Source organism: Ylistrum balloti, unplaced genomic scaffold (genome assembly GCF_031769215.1).
Source record: "Ylistrum balloti isolate Yb309-2 unplaced genomic scaffold, AGI_CSIRO_Ybal_v1 Utg371006, whole genome shotgun sequence".
Taxonomy (NCBI): Eukaryota; Metazoa; Mollusca; class Bivalvia; order Pectinida; family Pectinidae; genus Ylistrum; species Ylistrum balloti.
Window position 1 is genome coordinate 11,130 of NW_026782561.1, and position 22,383 is coordinate 33,512.

General features: G+C 35.2%; 1 protein-coding gene across 1 annotated transcript; it reads right to left on the reverse strand.

Moving 5' to 3' along the window:
* Positions 1–575: 575 nt before the first annotated feature.
* Positions 576–5,848, reverse strand: LOC132560046 (putative tyrosinase-like protein tyr-3). Its single transcript, XM_060224703.1, has 3 exons — positions 5,324–5,848; positions 1,647–1,774; positions 576–1,395 (listed from the first exon to the last, which is right to left on the reverse strand). The coding sequence occupies exons 1-3, from the start codon at positions 5,846–5,848 to the stop codon at positions 576–578; spliced, it is 1,473 nt and encodes a 490-aa protein (XP_060080686.1).
* Between the last annotated feature and the right edge of the window lie 16,535 nt (positions 5,849–22,383).

Consider the following 22,383-nt stretch of genomic DNA (forward strand, 5'->3'; position numbering starts at 1 on the left):
GGTGTTGGGGATGTGACACTTGTAACGAATGGGTGATTATAATTTTAGGTAACATCAGTCACATTTAGTCACACTGTGTCGCACTGTGTCACACTTATTCAAAGTTCAATTATTGTCGTTGTGGAAAAGAGTTTCGCCTCATTTGATGATAATTTCGGTGGTTTCTGACTAATGTCATTTGGCATGATTAAAATGAAGGATATAATACTTGTTTTCTGATCCATGTTCTACTCTTTACTTATAAGTAGACTTCAGGATTGTAATAGAAATATATGATTATTTTGAATGATATGAAGGCGGTGTGGAATAAATTTGGAGAAAAAACATTCGCCCGATTTTCTTTGTCCCTTTTTACAGCTTCACGAGCTTGTTTGCATCAAACTCCGACGAAACATTATATATTCATTATCATTAGTTATAATTGTATGTGAACATATGCGGCGGTGATTCTTTAATTCTGATTAAGAAACATGACTTTGATACATTTCAGAGACATTGATAAAGACATGAATACATAGTCCTATGACAGAATGTGATGCTGGTTTATACCAGCTCTCAAACATCGTGAAACCTGTCTACACAAGGAGTGGTCTTCTCCTCAACGGTAAAAATCTCAAAACATCTCCTCGTGTTCTTGTATCAGTATGAGCGGTTAGGAACTTTGTACCAAGGTAAAGTGGCCATTTTGGTCGCGCACGGCTTGAAGAACCCCGACCACCTACATCTGTGTAGACTCCTGGCCTTGCTTTCGACTTGCATAGATAAGTGGTTTTATCGCATTCCAAATGCTTGCTTCTACCACAAACAGGACACTTTGGCGATTCTTGGTAACGAGTTAGACTCTCAATGAAATCGCCGTACCCTTCAATGTTACGGATATCACCAAACGGAATCATATTAGCTTTGCGCTTCTGTAATTTTGGTCCCTTATTGGGATAATCCTTGGCAGGATTTATCTTCCCGGTTTTTCGCATTTTATTTCTAAAAAGCTGCCAAAAATAATCAACGAAGCTGTGATGAAGGAAAAAGACAGGGTCCTGGGGCGCTGTTTCTATGGAAGAAAGTTGTCCATCCACCCAGTTGTGGGGGCCGCCATGAATCCGTTCTAACGATACATCATCTCCCTTCAAAGGCTCCACAATGGGTTCGTGTTTCTTATGACGTAATATGTTATTAACCATGGATTCACTAATGAGACTGCCGCTACTTCCGATGTTCCGAACAATTGAAATATTGTCCGCCGTTATCCACTCCGCGAATGGTCCCGAGTCCACGACTCCGAATCCGGGACCGAAAAACTCATCAGTCCAGAGCATGGAATCCGTGGGTTGTTTCATGTTGTAGTCCAATCGACTGTCCCAATAGGGTATGGGAACTCCAAGGGCTGCCTCCATTCTGAAAATACCAGTAAAGGGACAACAGTGTGAAATCCTTAACTTATCGATAGTATTGTACAAAAAGTTAGCCCCTCAGCTGTTTAATTCATTGTTTGGCTCTACTGTATCTAACTCTTTGTATTAAAAGAGGTTTTTCATTTGTGTGCCTTTTGTACTCTTTTCCTATATTTTCTACATTGATATAATATAACTTCGATCTTGCCTAAGGCATTGTGTTCCGTTAATATTCAAACACGACAACATACTTACATAAGGAGATATATTCTATGCCAGCCGAGGAAGTTAGGACCGCCATGTGCTGCACGCAGGTTAGGGTTGTCTCTGTGAAGATCGGATAATATATCATATGGGATGAAGGAACCTCCATTTGAAAGTCTCTGTAAGAAAATACGAAAATACATTGATTAAGGAAATTTACATAAGGTTTTATGATAATCTCTAAAGGAACAATTCTTTGAAATTTTAATTTTGAAACCTACCTACTGATTATTAAATATCAATAATTTACGAAAATTTGAATTTGAATTTTTGAATATAGGAGAACCTACATTCGGATTGTATAAATTCATTGTCATTTCAAAATTTTTAAATGGACGAATTGAATTAAAATTAGCATTTAAAAAAAAAAATTAAACCCAATATAACTAGGTAGTCTTCATGTACGTCACATTTGTCGATATGACCTTTGTTCTTATCGATATTTTAGCACAGAAAGTAATAATTAGATGGAGGAAGCGGGATATTCTGTCTAGTTATTTTGTCAGACGTGAAGCATCCTATGTTTCGATTGTTATTTACACATGTATATTAATTACTTGTAATACACTTGTGAGAACCACACCAACGCGTCACCGACTGCACGCTTTACATAGATTCCCTCTACGTGACCCGGATGTTGAGAATTCCGAGAAAAGCTATATTTGTAAACGGCTTCCCTGTGAGAACGCAAGTCCTCAAGTATAGAGACATTATTACTAAGGACACTCCCTGAACTAAGCTGGTTTCAAAACCGAAAAAGGCTACATTCACATTTTGTTTTTGTAAAAATTATATGATTTGGAAAGAATACAAATTTGAACGACGATAATCTTTGATATGACAACAATGTTTCTCTATCGAATTATCCAGTTACATAAACAACAACAACGGAGGCATTGTGACGGAGATATTACATAAATTATTTTCAAAACTATGTATCATGGACTAAAAAACCCCCAATAGATATATATGCACCTGTAATTATTTTTAATCGGACATTAACAATGAATCCACACAGTTTTGAGAAAATAAAATAAAATATTTACGCCTGTCTGCCACTATACCGGTGTATGGGGTTTCCATAAGGCGTCAGATATAGAAAAGTTACAAGTACATTTTTGTAAGAGAATCTTAGGGTTAAGAAAAGTACACTAAACGTAATGAAATATCAAGAATTGGGCAGGTTACCTTTAAGTATAATTCGAAAATTTAGAATTTTTAAATATTGGATTAAACTAAGAAATTCAGAAAATTGTATTCTTAAGTCTTGTTATTAAGAAATGCTTGATAGGGGGAGTGAATGGACAAATAGTGTAAAGGACGAGTTATCTAAAATGGGTTTAGGATATTTGTGGGACAGTAAATAAATTTATCAGTGGTAAATTTTGTCTTAAACAGTATTTAACAAAATCTATTGGTTCACAAAATATCAAAGAAATTGCAAAAATTAGATTATCATCGCACAAATTGTAGATTGAAACCGGTAGATAAAATAACGTTGAAAGAATTGATAGAGGTTGCAACTTTTGTACGAGTGGCGATATTGAAGATGAGTATCACTTTATTTTAAAATGAGAACACCATGAAGATATAAGGAAACGTTTTATTAAAAAGTATTACTATATGAAACCAAGTATGGCAAAATTTATACAACTTTTGGACACAGAAAATACTAAAGATCTGTCGAATTTAGGAAAGTTTATAAGTATTAGTAACAAACGGAGAATAAATACTGTTTAAGACATTAATTTAATTTATATGTGTAGAGTTAGATATATGGACTTATTCTCTACACTTTGATCCTGTGTACGTGGTCTGTGTGTGCTATGTATTTCCTATGTTTGTTGTTGTGTTTGTACTTGCACTGTAAATACATGCACTGTACTGACAAACCGTAAGGTTTAAAGTAAATAAACTGAACTGAACTGAACCTGAGTGACACGTACAGGTAACACGTGGTATGGATTCACCTATTGGCGACACGTGACATAGCGAAAATTCCAACCAAACCCCAACTGGTAAAACGGTTGACTTTATTTTGAAATTATATTTATCAGCTAGCTTAATTGAAAATAAAATCTGTTTAGTTTTCTTTCGCTATTTTTTTTAATATCTCATACGTATACAATATGGAATACTGCAGTAGATAATGGATGACTTACGACAGATCTCCTTAGAATACCAGTTTTCTAAGGAGATTTCAAACTTATCCATGATTTCTCATTAAGGTATTGCGTCCATAAATCTTTGGTGACTAACAAAATTATCAGTCTACTCTCATATATCTTTGTACATAAATATCACGCGACATACAATCGACGTGTTTGGGATCTTGAGTCCATAAATATTATGAACCTTTGATGAGGTTGATAAAGACTTATATCAACCTCTTTTTTTAATTATTGAACGAGGTCTATGTTTTAACAAGTCGATATAACCCTCTACCGAAATAAAAGGTCCTTAACTTTTATATGTCACATGTATCAGTAATTTGGTTATTGTCTTTCATATATCTATGAAATAATTATCGATAAATGTATTTTTTATATAACAGAGTACAAAAAATTTAAATATTTGACATTTACAATAAAAACGTTATATTCTAAGACCTTATTCCGGAGTTAATATGGTCAAGCTGCTCTAAATGCTAAAATATGAGTTTATATGATCCGGCTGTTCTAAATTTAGAAACATTGAGTTAATATGTTATTTATCGATCTGAACGTGACGATCTTTTATCCAGACAGTTCAAGGAGAAATCTGAACATGTTATATTGGATGATAACAATCGGTCTCTTGAAAATTTATCATTTATGAATATTATATCGGATGTTAAACGATCGGTTTCGAAAGAATATTGGGAAAGTGCACCTCCCAATCTAGATTTTGACTTTTCTTTTCATCACTTTGGATTTTCCTTAGTCGCCTTTTAAGTTTAAAATTGAGGTCCTTAGCATTGCTGACAAGTCCTAGAAGGACGAATCAGTTGTATGATAAAGCATTACTGACGAGTCCTAGAAGGACGAAACAGTTGTATGATAAAGCATTACTGACGAGTCCTAGAAGGACGAAACAGTTGTATGATAAAGCACCACAGACGAGTCCTAGAAGGACGAAATAGCTGTATGATGTAGCACCACAGACGAGTCCTAGAAGGACGAAATAGCTGTATGATGTAGCACCACAGACGAGTCCTAGAAGGACGAAATAGCTGTATGATGTAGCACCACAGACGAGTCCTAGAAGGACGAAACAGCTGTATGATGTAGCACCATAGACGAGTCCTAGAAGGACGAAATAGCTGTATGATGTAGCACCACAGACGAGTCCTAGAAGGACGAAACAGCTGTATGATGTAGCACCACAGACGAGTCCTAGAAGGACGAAATAGCTGTATGATGTAGTATAAATAATCATTTGGCTCTTCTATGTCTTATCTAAATTTGTATGAAAATGTGCTATCCACTTGTGTCTTTTGTATAACCGTCTGTTGATATTGGATGACGTACGACCAGCCCCTTTAAAATATTTAGTTTATAAATAATGGCAACTAAGGGATATTGAGGATGGCATATGATCGACCCTTTAAAACATCGAGTGTACAAACATCGGAGGATATAAGATCGGTCTCTTCAGAATATTGAGTTAATAAAAATTGAAAGACTTACGATCGGTCTCTTCAGAATATTGAGTCGGTTGGTAAATCGTTTCCACTCGGAATTTGACATCATTCGAACTTCTTTTCGTTCCCAACTACATTTGTGTTTTCTTGCTGTCTTCCTTTCAGATGGAAGAATGATCTTTCTCCTTTTTTGTCGGTTTCTGTATACATTTTCTTTGTGGCACTTCTTCTTCTTGCATTTGTCCTGTATGGACTTGGGTGATTTGTTTCCGGGACGATAGTCCCCACACCTAGACAAGGCTAGATCCAAGAGAGCCCGAACGTACGCAGGGCCTGGTTTATCAGAGGACGAGCTTAAGGCAGACAGATACAGATTCTGCTGCATGCAATACACACTGTTGTCATCTCTGGTAATTTGGTATTGACCATCACGATCACGATATCGTCTGCAATTTATTGGGCGTTTCTGTCCCGTAACCTTGGTGACGACGAACAACAGACTTCCAGCTATGAAGATTAGTGCCAAACTCGTGGCGCTCTGAATCATATGAAATGTACATAACGCATTCATTGTAAAGACGCTAAACACATGACAATACTTGAACGTATGAATGAATATGATCAATAAAAATAAACTTATAAACATCGTGTAATATTAAACATAGAATACCCTACCTAATCCTTCCTAAAGGATATTGTTGATAAGATGATTTTAAATTCATTGATAATTGCCTATATATGTCACACATTCTGTGTCCGATCCCCACCTCACCTTCTCATCCCGACCACCTACTTTTCCTGTATTCCTTTATTTCAACCTGCCCTTGTCATAACAAATTCTATTGTTATCGTGTGATTTATTTATAACTTTTCTCATATATTCAATAAGAAGAGAACAGTGAGATGAAACGACTGGTGTGAATCCTTTTGTTTATGATTGATAAAATAATTCTGAAATGACATGAAATCAAGGACAGGTTAGAGACCATTTCGAGTTGTAAGGAATGTAGTTGGATATCACTTTTCTTTGACAGCGATTGTTCTACAATAAACAGGGAAAAACATCTAACACATACCTGTTATTGAAGAAACTAGTCAAGGAATTTGAGTGTGCTGATATATATATATATATATACATTTTTTAAAGATTAACCGCATCGTGGAAAAAAATTTCAAAATATACCTTCAAATATTTTTGAAAATTCGAAGCACAGAAACATGCTATATATCTTCCGAGATTACAGCATGTCTCATTAAAACAGAAGTAATAAAATGTATGTTAGTAACTCGTTATTTGATATAAGGTTAAAATGAAATGGATAAAAGTCTTCAAATAGAATCAACAATCGTTTGGAGCTCTCAGACATCTGTTATCCCTTACCTTCATGACTAGGTTGGTAGAACAACTGTATATGTGGAGGTTCGTCGGATCTTCGGGCTTTTAAAGTTAGCCGACTAACCGCGAAAAGTATTTTTTTTTTTTTTTTTATGTCGCGGAAGTATTGTTTTAAGGATTGATTATCCTTAATGCAGTTTTAGACAGTTTGGTAAAGCCGTGTTATCTTATAGGAATAACTTATCTCCTTTTTTTACCTTCAACTGGCTCCTGAAGGTCGTCGGCAGTCTTCATTATATGTTATTGTTTAAATATCATACGATGACAACCGGTGAGGACGACTGTACTAATATATTCAGTTTTTAGAAAAAAAACCAAAAAAACAGCTCGAAATTTCAGATTTTAAACAGTATGAAAGCAGGAGTGTTGACAAAATAATCCAATACATTTATAATCTGCCCCTGGAAATACCAGAATGCGGTGATGGATGTAAGGTAAATGACATTTAATTAATAACTATTTAGCACAGGCTTAACATCCGGAAATTCTGTCCCAATTCGGACCTTTATTACACGAGTGTGGTTTTGTAACTTTTTCTGATGTCTTTGGGCGGCACTTTCCTCTTCGTTGGGAGTTTGGCATGTCAATCATTGCATTATTTAATAATTTCATATTTCTGTTTAATTATTTTTCCGGGTTTGATTATTTCATTTATATTCTTTATTTCACAATTTTATTTTTTATATTAACGGATTATTTGAATTTATGAATTTATGCATTTTTTTTCGTTTATGTTCTATAACTCAAAGGATGGGTACCAAGTATGACCCTTTGGTGACTATCACAGATATTTTTTCAGGCTAAATGTGACGCCGTTACGAATTCAGTCTGTTATCACAGCCTTTGGAATTAGATGTTACTACCAACCCTAGTTTTTTTTTCTATAAATACCTTGGGATAAGGCCTTCATGAAATGACATGAAATTAAGGTCAGGTTAGAGATCATTTCGAGTTTTAAGGAGTACAACAGGGTATTACTTTTCTTTGACAATTTCAAGGACAACTACTTTGGTTCACTTCAATACTGAAATGTCAGCATGGTGTGATGATTACGTTTTACTATTTAAGATGAACTGTTTTATCTCACCATTGAGATTATATTATTCATGATCTTACATGGTACAGATATATCACTCTCTACCGCAGTAAATGTACATATACAGTTAAATACCGTAACATATAAAAAAAACTATTTGTCATTCAGACGGAGTTACTGCCCCTGAAAATCGGACACGCCCCCTAAATATTACGAAACCTACAGAAATTTCCACTTTAAATCGATTTATTTATCCTAAGACATATGATACAATCTATTTCGTCTCACAATGCGTTAACAAGTTATTTATTTAGAACGATAAATCTGTAATGCGAAAATGGTCAAAGGCGCGGATATTTTTCATATGTTATATGTTCCATTGTACTAGTATGGCCATTTTCAGGCAAAAAGAAAAATATATAAAAAATGTATATCTCTTCTCACCCCAAAATTTTTAGATTTCTTTTTGATTAATTAGATATAACCACCGTAGATATGTCCTTGTCATTTTTAGATATTGATGTGGCATTGTAAAACATGGTTGACCATTTTGTAAATTCTTCAATCCCAAAATATCACCGTTCCTAGGGAGGGAGTGGAAACTTTGTCAATATGGCTATAAACCAAATTTGAGGTGAGTTGAACGAATCATAAAGATTTTGCAGTCATTCCCAAAATCATCAGGTTAGCAAAACATATTAAAAATAAACTTAACGTTCACCTAGTCTATCTGGCGGAACTACATTACTGGTTTCATTGGAATAACACGTGTGCGAGAATCTGAGTTTAACATTAAAATTTATAATCCTCAATGCATGTGTGCTTTGAAGTGTCGTTAGCACGTACACGTGATGATAGCTTTTCAGTTCAATATTCTTGTAAATAAGGGCAACTTGGCAAATTCAGAAGGTGCGCGCGCCGGGTGCGCCCCTCTCACTTGGTCTACGTCAGCATCCGTAAGTCTGAGTTACTTTACTGTGAAACATGTAAAATATTTTTTGAATAATGATGTGTTGAGATGTCCGCTACAGAACCTTGCTGTGTATCAAGTTTGGTTAAAGTAGGACCTAACATTGTGAGAAAAGGATTTAAACGTAAAACTTTTTTGGGTAATGTTGACGACGCCGAGGATGACGCCGAAAAGTAACTACTAAGTCTCGCTTTCAGTGCAGACGAGACAAAACTTGATCTACCACCTGTATAAACTTTCCATCAAGTTTCCACAGCTCGTTTGGTAACAATCGTTAGGTACCTTAACAATCAGAAAGAAAATGAGAAATTATTGACGGTCAAATTCTATGACATATTTGAAACTTCATGTATATTTAACACCTTATGTTATGAAAATATGCATTTGATTATTTGATCATTGACCGAACAGTATGTGGTCAATTGTCACTAGATTTGATGTAGAAAAAGGATGTACACAGTGATTGTAGGCATGACTTGTTGTAACCGTGTATGGGGTTTAAATATTTATTACTATTCTCATTTTCGGTAAACTTCTATCCAGGTTTTGTCTTAATGACAGTCAGTTTTGGCTTTCGCCCGGATGCTGGATGAAAAAATGACGTTGACTGTCAGCCGGAACTCTTTACATGTTCAGGCGTGGTTTCAATATATCAAGTTGTCAGTTGTTTTTGATAAACTATCCTCCCTTAATGTAAATATAGAAACAAACATGCAGCTATTTCGTCCGTCGGCGTCAAAGGTTATGAATTATATTATCCTGTAATTGCACACCGTCTTTGCTCCAGGGGCAACAATCACTTTCGCTCACTGCACACCTGGAACATGTTTTGACGAAATTGGAGGTTCTGAGTGCGACACCCCGTAGGCAAGACTAAAAGACTAGTTTGATCCTTTGATGTACATCAAACGAATCTAGAGGTCGCATATTGTAATGACTTTGAGGTTGGATGACGCTCCTTTGTAATCTTCAAAAGGAGCGTACCAGCCTGTGATTGGTCAGTTGTTTTTCTCCTGGGACCAATCAAATTTTTTCGCTTGTGCCTTCAACTTTGCCATGACATATTCCAGGTGTGCAAAGAGCGAAAGTGATCGTAACCCCAGCTGGAGTATCGAGGATGGCAATTGTACTGCCATTGTCAAAATACATCTACCACATATATTTTCGCTTATGTTAAAGAGCACTGACTATGGATTCGCTATTATTTATACCAATTTCTTTGTTATATTGTTCATAATATCAACAAAAAAATCAAGTATTTACAATACAAACAAGAAGTAAAACAAACAAAACACTCCTATAAATTTCGTCAAATGACACAGAAATTTCCGCACATAACAGTTATGTAACTTGATCCACAGTCTCGGGCTGTAACATCTAATTTTCGGCTTCGCTTCGAATGAGATTTTGTTACAGAATGTCAGCCCGCGAATGAGACAAATTGATTTGAAATACATAAAGGTTGCAGTTTCTTTTAAAGATTCTAATAATACCGTCGTCACTCCGCCTCCATGTTTTACCTCGTTGTCATATCACCTCCCTAAGTCATCACGTCGTCACCTAGCCTCCCTAAGTCATCACGTCGTCACCTAGCCTCCCTAATTCATCACGATGTCACCTAGCCTCCCTAATTCACCACGTCGTCACCTAGCCTCCTTAATTCATCACGTCGTCACCTAGCCTCCCTAATTCATCACGTCGTCACCTAGCCTCCCTAATTCATTACGTCGTCACCTAGCCTCCCTAATTCACCACGTCGTCACCTAGCCTCCCTAATTCATTACGTCGTCACCTAGCCTCCTTAATTCGACACGTCGTCCCCTAGCCTCCCTAATTCATCACGTCGTCACCTAGCCTCCTTAATTAATTGCGTCGCCAGCTCGCCTCCCTATTTCATCACGTCGCCAGCTCGCCTCCTTAATTCACTATGTCGTCACCAAGCCTCCCTAATTCATCACGTTGTCATCTCGCCTCCCTAATTCATCACGTCGTCACCTAGCCTCCCTAATTCATCACGTTGTCATCCCGCTTTTATAATTCATTACGTCGTCACCTAGCCTTCCTAATTCATCACGTCGTCACAAAGCCTCCGCCATTCACTTGAATCAAAGCCAAATTGAAAACACAATTACAGAGAAAGTATAACTTATATATTCCACGAACAATACATGTGTGTAGAGTGCTAGCAGAAACAAAATACAGAGAATGTACATACACATGCATGTAAATATTTTCACATTTTTCGCTATGTGAAGTTTTCAAGATTTAAAATTGAAATAAACATGTATCTATCATTTCGGTTGAGCTCTCTAACGTCTCTGAGAGTGGCATTTCTATCTTTTTCCCAAAGTGCTTTTACTTTCTGTATATGACATATGGTTATTTTCGAGGAATTTCGTCACGAAGATTATTCCAACAGCAGAAACTTTCCTTTGATCATATAATATACTGTTCGATAGGTTCTGTGCGGTAAACTCATATCTGCCATTATTGTGTAAATGTTTCTACAGATTTACATGGGAGTACATTCCTTTTACAGTAGTTTGATAACATCAGTGCTTTATTTATCAACTGTGAAACATCAATAGTTAGAACACAAAATCATTTAAATTCACTGATTGAAAAAAGTGGCTACTTCAATAACTGAAGTCAGCTCTGGGGCTCTAAATTATGCTCTGAATATTTGACCATAGTGATAACATACAACTTATATAACACAGCCAAAGGTAACAAAAACATACCTAATGTGCCTATCACCTGATATAATGTTGCTTTTAACTGTGTAAAATATGGGTGAGAGACGGCAGATAGAGGCCCTTTTATTTTCAATAAAATCAGTACCGTAACCCATGTGTAAGGCATAAGGCTTCCCTTTCGAAACACGTACGACAGCTCTATCTGTGTGAATTCAACCATACCGATGCTATTCATCATTAATTCTTCTGTTTAAATAATTCCACATTTGACATTTTATACATTCAGAATATTAGGAAATAAGGTAGTCTTGTCTATATAATTCCGTGTCAAGTTTGTACAGCTCATACAACAGTTCTTTCTTCTTGTTCAAATTGTCTTATTTTGTATTTCTTTTTCATCGTTCCGATAATTTCATTCTCCATCTGTCTAATTCTGCACTTCTTACTCCGCGTCTACCAGTTAAGCAATTCTTCCTCCGCCTCTACCTAATTCGGCACTTCTTCCTCCGCGACTACCTAATTCTGTACTTCTTCCTCCGCGACTACCTAATTCGGTACTTCTTCCTCCGCGACCTAATTCGGCACTTCTTCTCCATCGTCTACCTAATTCGGCACTTCTTCCTCCACGACGTAATTCGGCACTTCTTCCTCCGCGACCACCTAATTCGGCACTTCTTCCTCCGCGACGTAATTCGGCACTATTTCCTCCGCGTTTACTTAATTCTGTACTTCTTCCTCCGCGACCTAATTCGGCACTTCTTCCCCATCGTCTACCTAATTCGGCACTTCTTTCCCATCGTCTACCTAATTCGGTACTTCTTCCTCCACGACGTAATTCGGCACTATTTCCTCCGCGTCTACTTAATTCGGTACTTCTTCCTCCACGACGTAATTCGGCACTATTTCCTCCGCGTCTACTTAATTCGGCACTTCTTTTATCGCGTCTACCTAATTCTGCGCTTCTTTCTCCTCCTCTTCCTAATTCGGCAATTCTTGCCCCGCGTGTACCTAACTTGAGGCCTATTCCTTCCTGTCCGGGTCGGCTTTTTCTTGATAATTCAGTGATTCTATATTCTTTACCAGTAAACTGAAAAAGAAGTTTCACTAAGTGGTATAATTCCACATCGGAATTTCCTTTTCTTTCTAATTCTAAAAGTCCTTTCACTTGTCCAGATATCTCAGCACTTTGATTGCTTCCTCTCTTGCTGGTTTCTAATTTTCCATCCCCTTTGCACTTTCCATTTACACACTTCCCGTCTCTTGTTGGTCCAGGTCTGTTCGCATTACTTCCACAAATAGACAACGCATTCATAAGGATATGAATGCCATTAGTGAAAGGAACGTTATTGAGAGAGGAGAAAACGCTGGACTGATAGAGATGCCGCTGTATACAATAAACAATATCGTGGATTTTGGCTCGTTCAAAATCTTCATTGCGATTGCATTTGTGTTGACAGTTCCGGTAACAATCTAGGTCCGCCTGATGATTTATGTTTGCGTTGGTTAGGCTGATCAGGAAACTGCCGGCAATGCATGCTAACAACAATCCTGCCATTGAGTTAAGCTTAAAAAGAAAAAGTTTTCATTAAAATGCTTATCGGTTCACAAAATACACTACAAAAAAGGATAGGTATGGAATATGAAAATATAAGTTACAGAATTTGGAATTTTGACCCCCATATGATACAAATTAAGACAACATGTGAAGACATCTTAGACATGTCAGTGTTAAGTATAAGATTGATCAGCTCATTTTTTTAGATAGACAAAATTCATGTATTCAAGTACAAGTATGTAAGTGCAGATTTGTAACTTGAACTGAATTACTGTTATCTGTGAAAATCGATCTTTAAATTTAGTATAATCTTACCTGTTGAGATTTTTTAATGTTCTGCACTTGGACCACTGTACTCAGAAATGGCCGATTCCTTCCGTTGTTCCTCCTGGGTAACACACTGGTGACACACGGTGAACAAATGTCCTCACTTTACGATAACATTGTGTTATATTTTAAATTTGTGTTTTGCATATGAACCTACGCCTTTTTGCTCAGAATAATTAAAGTTTCTGGAACATTAATTATTGGCAATGTTTACAAATTTACGTTTTCCAAATAAGGATACAATGCTACGATCAATGGTATGTTTGACAAAACCTAAAACGAAGGCTGACTACTAAGCTGAGAAAAAAATTGAACTGAAATCTGACAGCTGTATGTTTGTTGAATTCAAAGTAAATAAATATTTCCATCTATGACTTTAGATCATATATCGGAAAAATAAAATTTAGATCACAGAGAGTGTTATTTCATGTTATGTGAAGTAATAAATACAAAAAGATGTATCAGTTATTATGATATGTAAATGGCATCCACAGAACAACAGCAGATTCGTTATCAACAATGTCATCGACCGAAATAAAAACAGGTAAAATTTAACAATAAAAAACACTATTCTACTTCAATCAGTTTTGGCTATTTAAAAAAAAGGGTAAACAACATTATTGAAACTGTAAAACAGATTGAGATCAAAATAACAAATTTCGCTTTATTTATAATATGGCCACAGATGTACAAGGGTCAAAGCCTGGCCGAATCGACTACAGTACTATTTCCCCCTGTTATCTGTTTTCCATCTCGTCCTCTTATTTCCGACCTTAATGTGTGTGTGATTTTAGCACAGCCGAAAAAATTTCCTTACCATCTCGTCCACTACATAGGTCAGTGCTAGTACGTTTCAACCGGGTCAATCATCAAAACGTCACACGTCAATCTTCTACTGGTTGTGTTATAAGAACGTCTGTTGTAGCCACACTTTTAATTCTCTACGGGTTGTGTTATAAGAACTTCTACACTAGTCACACTTCAATCTTCTGTTGGTTGTGTTATAAGAACTTCTGTTGTACCCTCACTTTTAATTATCTACTGGTTGTGTTATAAGAACGTCTGTTGTAGCCACACTTTTAATTCTCTACTGGTTGTGTTATAAGAACGTCTGTTGTAGCCTCACTTTTAATTCTGTACTGGTTGTGTTATAAGAACGTCTGTTGTAGCTACACTTTTAATTCTCTACTGGTTGTGTTATAAGAACTTCTGTTGTAGCCACATTTTAATTCTCTACTTGTGTTATATAAGAACGTCTGTTGTAGCTACACTTTTAATTCTCTACTTGTTGTGTTATAAGAACGTCTGTTGTAGCCACACTTTTAATTCTCTACATGTTGTGTTATAAGAACGTCTGTTGTAGCCACACTTTTAATTATCTACTGGTTGTGTTATAAGAACGTCTGTTGTAGCCACACTTTTAATTCTCTACTTGTGTTATAAGAACTTCTGTTGTAGCCACACTTTTAATTCTCTACTGGTTGTGTTATAAGAACTTCTGTTGTAGCCACACTTTTAATTCTCTACTGGTTGTGTTATAAGAACGTCTGTTGTAGCCACACTTTTAATTCTCTACATGTTGTGTTATAAGAACTTCTGTTGTAGCCACACTTTTAATTCTCTACTGGTTGTGTTATAAGAACGTCTGTTGTAGCCACACTTTTAATTCTCTACATGTTGTGTTATAAGAACTTCTGTTGTAGCCACACTTTTAATTCTCTACTGGTTGTGTTATAAGAACTTCTGTTGTAGCCACACTTTTAATTCTCTACTGGTTGTGTTATAAGAACTTCTGTTGTAGCCACACTTTTAATTCTCTACTGGTTTTGTTATAAGAACTTCTGTTGTAGCCACACTTTTAATTCTCTACTGGTTGTGTTATAAGAACGTCTGTTGTAGCCACACTTTTAATTCTCTACTGGTTGTGTTATAAGAACGTCTGTTGTAGCCACACTTTTAATTATCTACTGGTTGTGTTATAAGAACGTCTGTTGTAGCCTCACTTTTAATTCTGTACTGGTTGTGTTATAAGAACTTCTGTTGTAGCCACATTTTAATTCTCTACTTGTGTTATATAAGAACGTCTGTTGTAGCTACACTTTTAATTCTCTACTGGTTTTGTTATTAGTACGTCTGTTGTAGCCACACTTTTAATTCTCTACTGTTGTGTTATAAGAACTTCTGTTGTAGCCACACTTTTAATTCTCTACTGGTTGTGTTATAAGAACGTCTGTTGTAGCCTCACTTTTAATTCTGTACTGGTTGTGTTATAAGAACGTCTGTTGTAGCTACACTTTTAATTCTCTACTGGTTGTGTTATAAGAACGTCTGTTGTAGCCACACTTTTAATTCTCTACTGGTTGTGTTATAAGAACGTCTGTTGTAGCTACACTTTTAACTCTCTACTGGTTGTGTTATGAGAACGTCTGTTGTAGCTACACTTTTAACTCTCTACTGGTTGTGATATTTTTGCGAACACTACTGGTCATTTTTCTGATGACCAACCAAATGACCAGCGATAACTTTATACTAGTCGTGTACCATCCATTACTCACATATCCTTACCATCGTTAAGACAAAGTATACCAAGCACGATATATAAACCTACTCCTCGTGACAATGTCATTAAATAAAGTTATTAATGGACAAGGAACTATCGCTTAAATTATCAAAACAAAATTACCCACATATTACATAACTTTAAGTATCACATCTGCACACGGATATCGTGTGATTCATGATGTTAAACAAGAGGCCGTAGACATTTACGGTAACCTCAGTTCTGTAAATACTAGTGTTGTTCTTATAACATATATCTTAAAAACCATCTTGTTAACACATTAAGATGACAAACATTCGACATGTGATACCAGTGTAAAAGGAGCTGGATATTAAATGACATTACGTGTTTAGAATAATAGCCAGATTTGAATTATGATCAAAGATGTAGTTTCTTACGTAACCCCTATTCACAGGGAAATACCATACAAGATATTCCATCAAATTCTTAATTTGTTGTAATGTACTTCACATCCATTAAGTACATTTAATTCTAACATATCTGGGTATGGAGGAGAAGAGTTTTGAAATCTGAGCTAATTTGACTACATTTGACCCCGCCCCTCAGGTCTTTTGACATTGAAGACCATATGATTTACATTTTTTAATCTCACCTTTGCACATCGAAGATTTCTGCGAAATTTCATTTAAATTAGTTCAGTGGTTTTTCTAGAAAGTAATGAAAAACGATGATTGATCACCACTGACGACGCACATTGCACGAGACCGGAAAAAAGGCGATCGCAATAGGTCATCAGTAGACTTTATCTTCAGTGTATCACGCGCACATACATCGTTCTCAGAAGTAGAGTTTAATCATTATTTAGTATTACGAAATAGCATTTTGCGGTAAGACGAGATTAGGTAAAAAATATCTTTACCTATCAAATCCAATTTGGTCTCGGTCAGACATTTTTTATCAGTCCTTTTATCAAACGGGCCCAACTAGAGATCAAGGAGAACCTTTATGTAAAATCTGACAAAGATCCACAGAGTAATGGAAACACTAACAAATTATTACTGTCAAAATCCAAGATTAAAACCTATCGGCCATTTTGTTTACAGAATCACTCCCGAAATGGGAACTGCAAAATTTTGAAAAGAAATAGCGATAACAAGACACGTTTATGGACAGACGAACAGTTCACGTTCTGGTCGTATTGTGACACTTACTGGTCTTAGTCTGACATGTACTGGTCTTACTCTGACACGTACTGGTCTTACTGTGACAGGTACTGGTGTTTCTCTGACACGTACCGGTCTTACTCCGACACGTTCTGGTCTCACTCTGAAACATACTGGTCTTACTGTGACAGATACTGGTCTTACTGTGACACGTACTGGTCTTACTCTGACACGTACTGGTGTTACTCTGACACGTTCTGGTCTCACTCTGAAACATACTGGTCTTACTCTGACACGTACTGGTCTTACTGTGACAGACACTGGTCTTACTGTGACACGTACTGGTCTTACTCTGACACGTACTGGTGTTACTCTGACACGTACTGGTCTCACTCTGAAACATACTGGTCTTACACCCAAAGTCAGTAATAAGAAGCAACATGGTGTTCTAAAAAAATATTAAATTATTAACCGAATTCGTAATGATTACCATATTTAATATCATGGTAAATTTATCCTGTTTAGTGCACAAAATGTTTTATGCTCATTTTTTACTTCATCAGATCGAAAAGTTACTTTCCATCTACCAGAACGATACATACGTTACTGACGCCAGGCAATGGTTTTTCTGTTCACATTTTCCCTTGGATCGTTGTTTTGTGTTGGTAGTATGAATATTGCTTTTATTTTGTAGAGGCATGTGTCACATATAGAATACAACAATAACACCGTGTTTGTAAGCTTAATTTGCTATTTGTGACTATGAACAACATGTGACGCCGTCATGGAAGATACGTACGTTACTCCAGATTAAACATGCAAATTTTGCAGAACAAAACACTATTAATAGAGCCAAATCTTCGTCAAAATAGCTATAAAACAACAAATAATCAAAAAGCAAGGGAGAAAGTTTTAGAAATTATTGAAATTCACTCTTTAGTCGATATTTATAGGGAACTGCATTCAGATAGAAGATATACGTGGAGGAGGAAGAACCCATTGAAACAGGCTAGATTAGACTTTTTTTTGATATCAGATAATTTACTATCCAGTGTAACTAGTGCAACTATTGAACCAGGATACAGGTCAGATCACTCATTTCCTTTACTTAATTTGAAATTTAATGAATTTAAACGAGGAAAGGGTCTGTGGAAATTTAATTCCTCTTTGCTGTATGACGAGGTGTATCTTGATTTGGTTAAAAATGTTATTCTACAGACAAAAATGCAGTATTGTCTACCTGTTTACAATAAGGATAATATAATCAATATTCCAGATACTGAGATTCAATTTTCAATTGATGATCAACTTTTTTTTGAAACATTGTTAATGGAAATTAGGGGAAAGAGCATATCCTACTCATCCTTTAAAAAGAAACAGCAAAATAGAAATGAAAACATTATTAGAAATGAGATACAAAACTTGGAGGACCAAGAGCAGGTTGATATTGAAGAATTAGAACGTAAGAAAAAAGAATTAGAAAATATTAGAGTTAACAAGATTAAAGGCAATGTTATAAGATCTAGGGCACAATGGCATGAAGAGGGGGAAAAACCAACTAAATATTTTTTAAATTTAGAAAATAGGAATTTTATCTCTAAAATAATACCAAAGATAGAGAAAGAAAATGTCATAATATCACAGCAGGAAGATATTCTTGAGGAGGTATGTTCTTTTTATGAAAAACTATATGATGACAGATATGAGACAGATGATGTTGATTTGATTGAACTTTTGGATGGATGTGATGTTCCAACATTAAAAAATAATGAGGCTAAAAATTTAGAAGGGCTAATTACGATAGAGGAAGCAACAAAAAATTTGAAAAACATGAAGAATAACAAAAGTCCAGGTACAGATGGTTTTACTGTTGAATTTTTTAAATGTTTTTGGAAACAGCTAGGAATTTTTATTGTCAGATCTATTAACTATGGATATAGTAAAGGTTTGTTATCGATAACACAAAGACAAGGTGTCATTACTTGTATTCCCAAGGGTGATAAGCCCAGACAGTTTTTAAAAAATTGGCGACCTATAACATTATTAAATATAGTTTATAAGATAGCCTCAGGATGCATAGCATGTAGGATTAGAACAGTTTTAGATAAGTTAATTTGTGAGGATCAAACAGGATTTCTTTCAGGTCGCTATATTGGAGAAAATATTAGACTTGTTTATGATATTATGCAATATGCAGACGAAAGATATATCCCAGGTATGTTATTAATGTTAGATTTTGAGAAAGCGTTTGACTCAGTATCATGGAAATTTATTGATAATGTTTTGAATTATTTTAATTTTGGTTCTGATATTCGAAATTGGGTTAGATTGTTTCACACTAACATTACTGCAACTGTAAATCAGGGGGGGGGAACTTATCTTCTTTTGTAAATATCAAAAGAGACTGTCGTCAAGGCGACCCAATTGCACCATACCTTTTCATACTATGTGTTGAAATACTAGGAATTAGACTTAGAAATAACAATAAGATTAAGGGTATCAATGTGAATAACTGTCCAATTCTCCTTTCTCAGTATGCAGATGACACTTCACTTATTCTAGATGGTTCTGAAATGTCTTTAAAAGAATCTATTGTCGAATTGAAATATTTTGCGAAGATATCTGGTTTAAATCTCAATGTTGATAAAACTCAAGTTATTTGGATAGGGAGCAAAAGTTACAGTGAAGATACATTTTTACCTGAATTAGGCTTACAATGGGGAAAAAATAAATTTAAACTGCCCGGAATAGATTTTAGTGTTAATTTACATGATATCCCAAAATTAAATTTTGATAAAAAGCTAATTAAACTTAAAATGCCTGTTATTAATTGGAGTAGACGAGCACTTACACCAATTGGTAAAATAGTCTTGATAAAATCTCTTCTTCTTTCACAATTTAACCATTTATTTATTTCCTTACCTAACCCTGATGAAAAGTTTTTACAAGATCTCAATACAGTTTTATTCAACTTTTTGTGGAATAGTAAGGTGGATAAAATAAAGAGAGATATTATCACGCAGAATTATTATGAGGGGGTCTGAAAATGGTTAATGTTAGGGTATTTATAGATTCTTTAAAATTAGGTTGGATAAGAAGGTTATATCAAAAAACATCAAAGTGGCAACATATTTTCAAAAACATTCTCAGACCCACACAAATTATCTATATGTGGCGGTGCCTATATTCAAGAATGTAAAAATAAATGCAAAAATAAATTTTGGAAGGATGTGTTTAAAGCCTGGGAAAGATTTAATGATTCAGATACAGTAAAGGAAAGAAAGAAAAACTACATATTGACATTGCCATTATGGTATAACAGAGATTTACTTATTGGGAAAAAGACTATTTTTTATAAATTGTGGTACAAGAGGGGAGTAACAATAATTTATGATTTGATAAAAGATATTGATACATGCTCGTTCTACACTCTTCAAGAATTTAATGAGATTTATCAAGTTAATACAAACTTTCTTCAATATAATGGTGTGATCTCTGCTATTAAATCATATGTAACAAAGATAGGCTATAGAAGGCAGTTAATCTTTCACCCTATCATCCCAAGTAACATATTTTTTTTCGTGAAAAATACAAAAGGGACTATGGATCTATATAATTTTATGGTGAAAAAATGTACTGTATCTATAGGTAGGAAGAAGTGGGAAGACATATTTGAAGATATTGAGTTGACCTGGTCTGATATTTATAAAACTCCATTTAAGGTTACAAAGAATACAAAGCTACAGTGGTTTCAATACAGAATAGTGCAACATATTTTAACAACAAATACATATTTGTTTAAAGCTGGATTAGCAAATAGTCCTATCTGTCCTCTCTGCAACTTGGAGAGAGAGACAATAATTCATACTTTGTGGGAATGTCGAGAAACTCAGAAATTTTTGGTTAATGTTGAAACTCTTCTTGATGCACTATTGATTCCATTTTCTTTTAACAAGAAAAGCTTTATTTTTGGGGTAACTTCAGATTATGACAATGCTATGGGAAACTCAGTAGATAATGAAATTCTGATCATGATTAAGTTATATATATATAAATCAAGATGTATACATAAAATCTTAAATCCAAATATTCTGATAAACTCAATCAAAGAGTATTACACATTTCAAAAATATATTGCTAACAGCAAAGGTGATCTTGCACAGCAGAATTTAGAAAATAAATGGAGAAAATGGAGAAGATTATTAGACTTAAGTGATATTTAAGCTTTAATTGGTATTGATATTATTAGCCATCAATTTTTCTTACACTCATGAAATATTAGTTCTCTTTCTTAAATATATACATATATATATATATTTATATATATCATTATATCTTTTCTCTCTCTCTCTTTCTCTCTCTCTCTCTCTCTCTCTCTCTCTCTCTGTCTCTCTGTCTCTCTCTCTCTCTCTCTCTCTCTCTCTCTCTCTCTCTCTCTCTCTCTCTCTCTCTCTGTATGTCTATATGTTGGTAGAAATAGCGGATGTTGATGAAAATGCTGATGATGATATCATTGTGATTATATAATTGTTATTGCATTTATTATGGTAATGATAATCGTGTGTGAGGGTGTGGAAGATGTGTGACGGCAGGATGATAAATGATGAGAGTGTTGATAAATATTCCGTGAAGATAATGACTTCTACTGATGATGATGTTGATAATGTTGATGGTTGATGATGATGATGAGGATCTTGATGATGATGGTTGATGATAATGATGATGATGTTGGTTGATAATGAGGATGTTGTGGTTTGATGATGATGATGATGATGATGATGATGATGATGATGATGATGATGATGATGATGAGGTTGATGATGGTTTATGATGAGGATGTTGTTATTTAATGAGATACAGATGATGACGATGGTTGATGATGATGAGGATGAGGATGATGATGATGATGATGTATGGGAAAGTGTGTTGGACATGTAGATGTCAATATCTGTAAAAATTATGAAACTTTTCAAAAATAAAAGAAATAAAACAAAAAAACAAAAAAAAAGAAAACATGTGACGCCGTCATGGAAGATACATACGTTACTCCGGATTAAACATGCAAATTTTGCAGAACAAAACACTATTAATAGAGCCAAATCTTCGTCAAAATATGCTTTTTATGTTTAATCTACATACGAAAGCGGAAAAATATATATACTGTGAACCAGATGTGATGCCAGATCATATTTTCACGTGAGGGTAAAGGTCTGAAAACACAACGATACCTACGTTACGTTGCAAAAGTTTAACCGTATTATGAAACACGGTAATGAAATCTCAGCGAGCATATACAGTGATGCAAGACCCTCTATTTTCAAGATTATCGATCAGTTTCTTGAACAATCCTGTAGTCACTATTGATCATTAAACTATCAGACGATACCTACCTGACTAATACATACGATACCAAATGTCCGAAAATAAGTGCGAAACAATCCT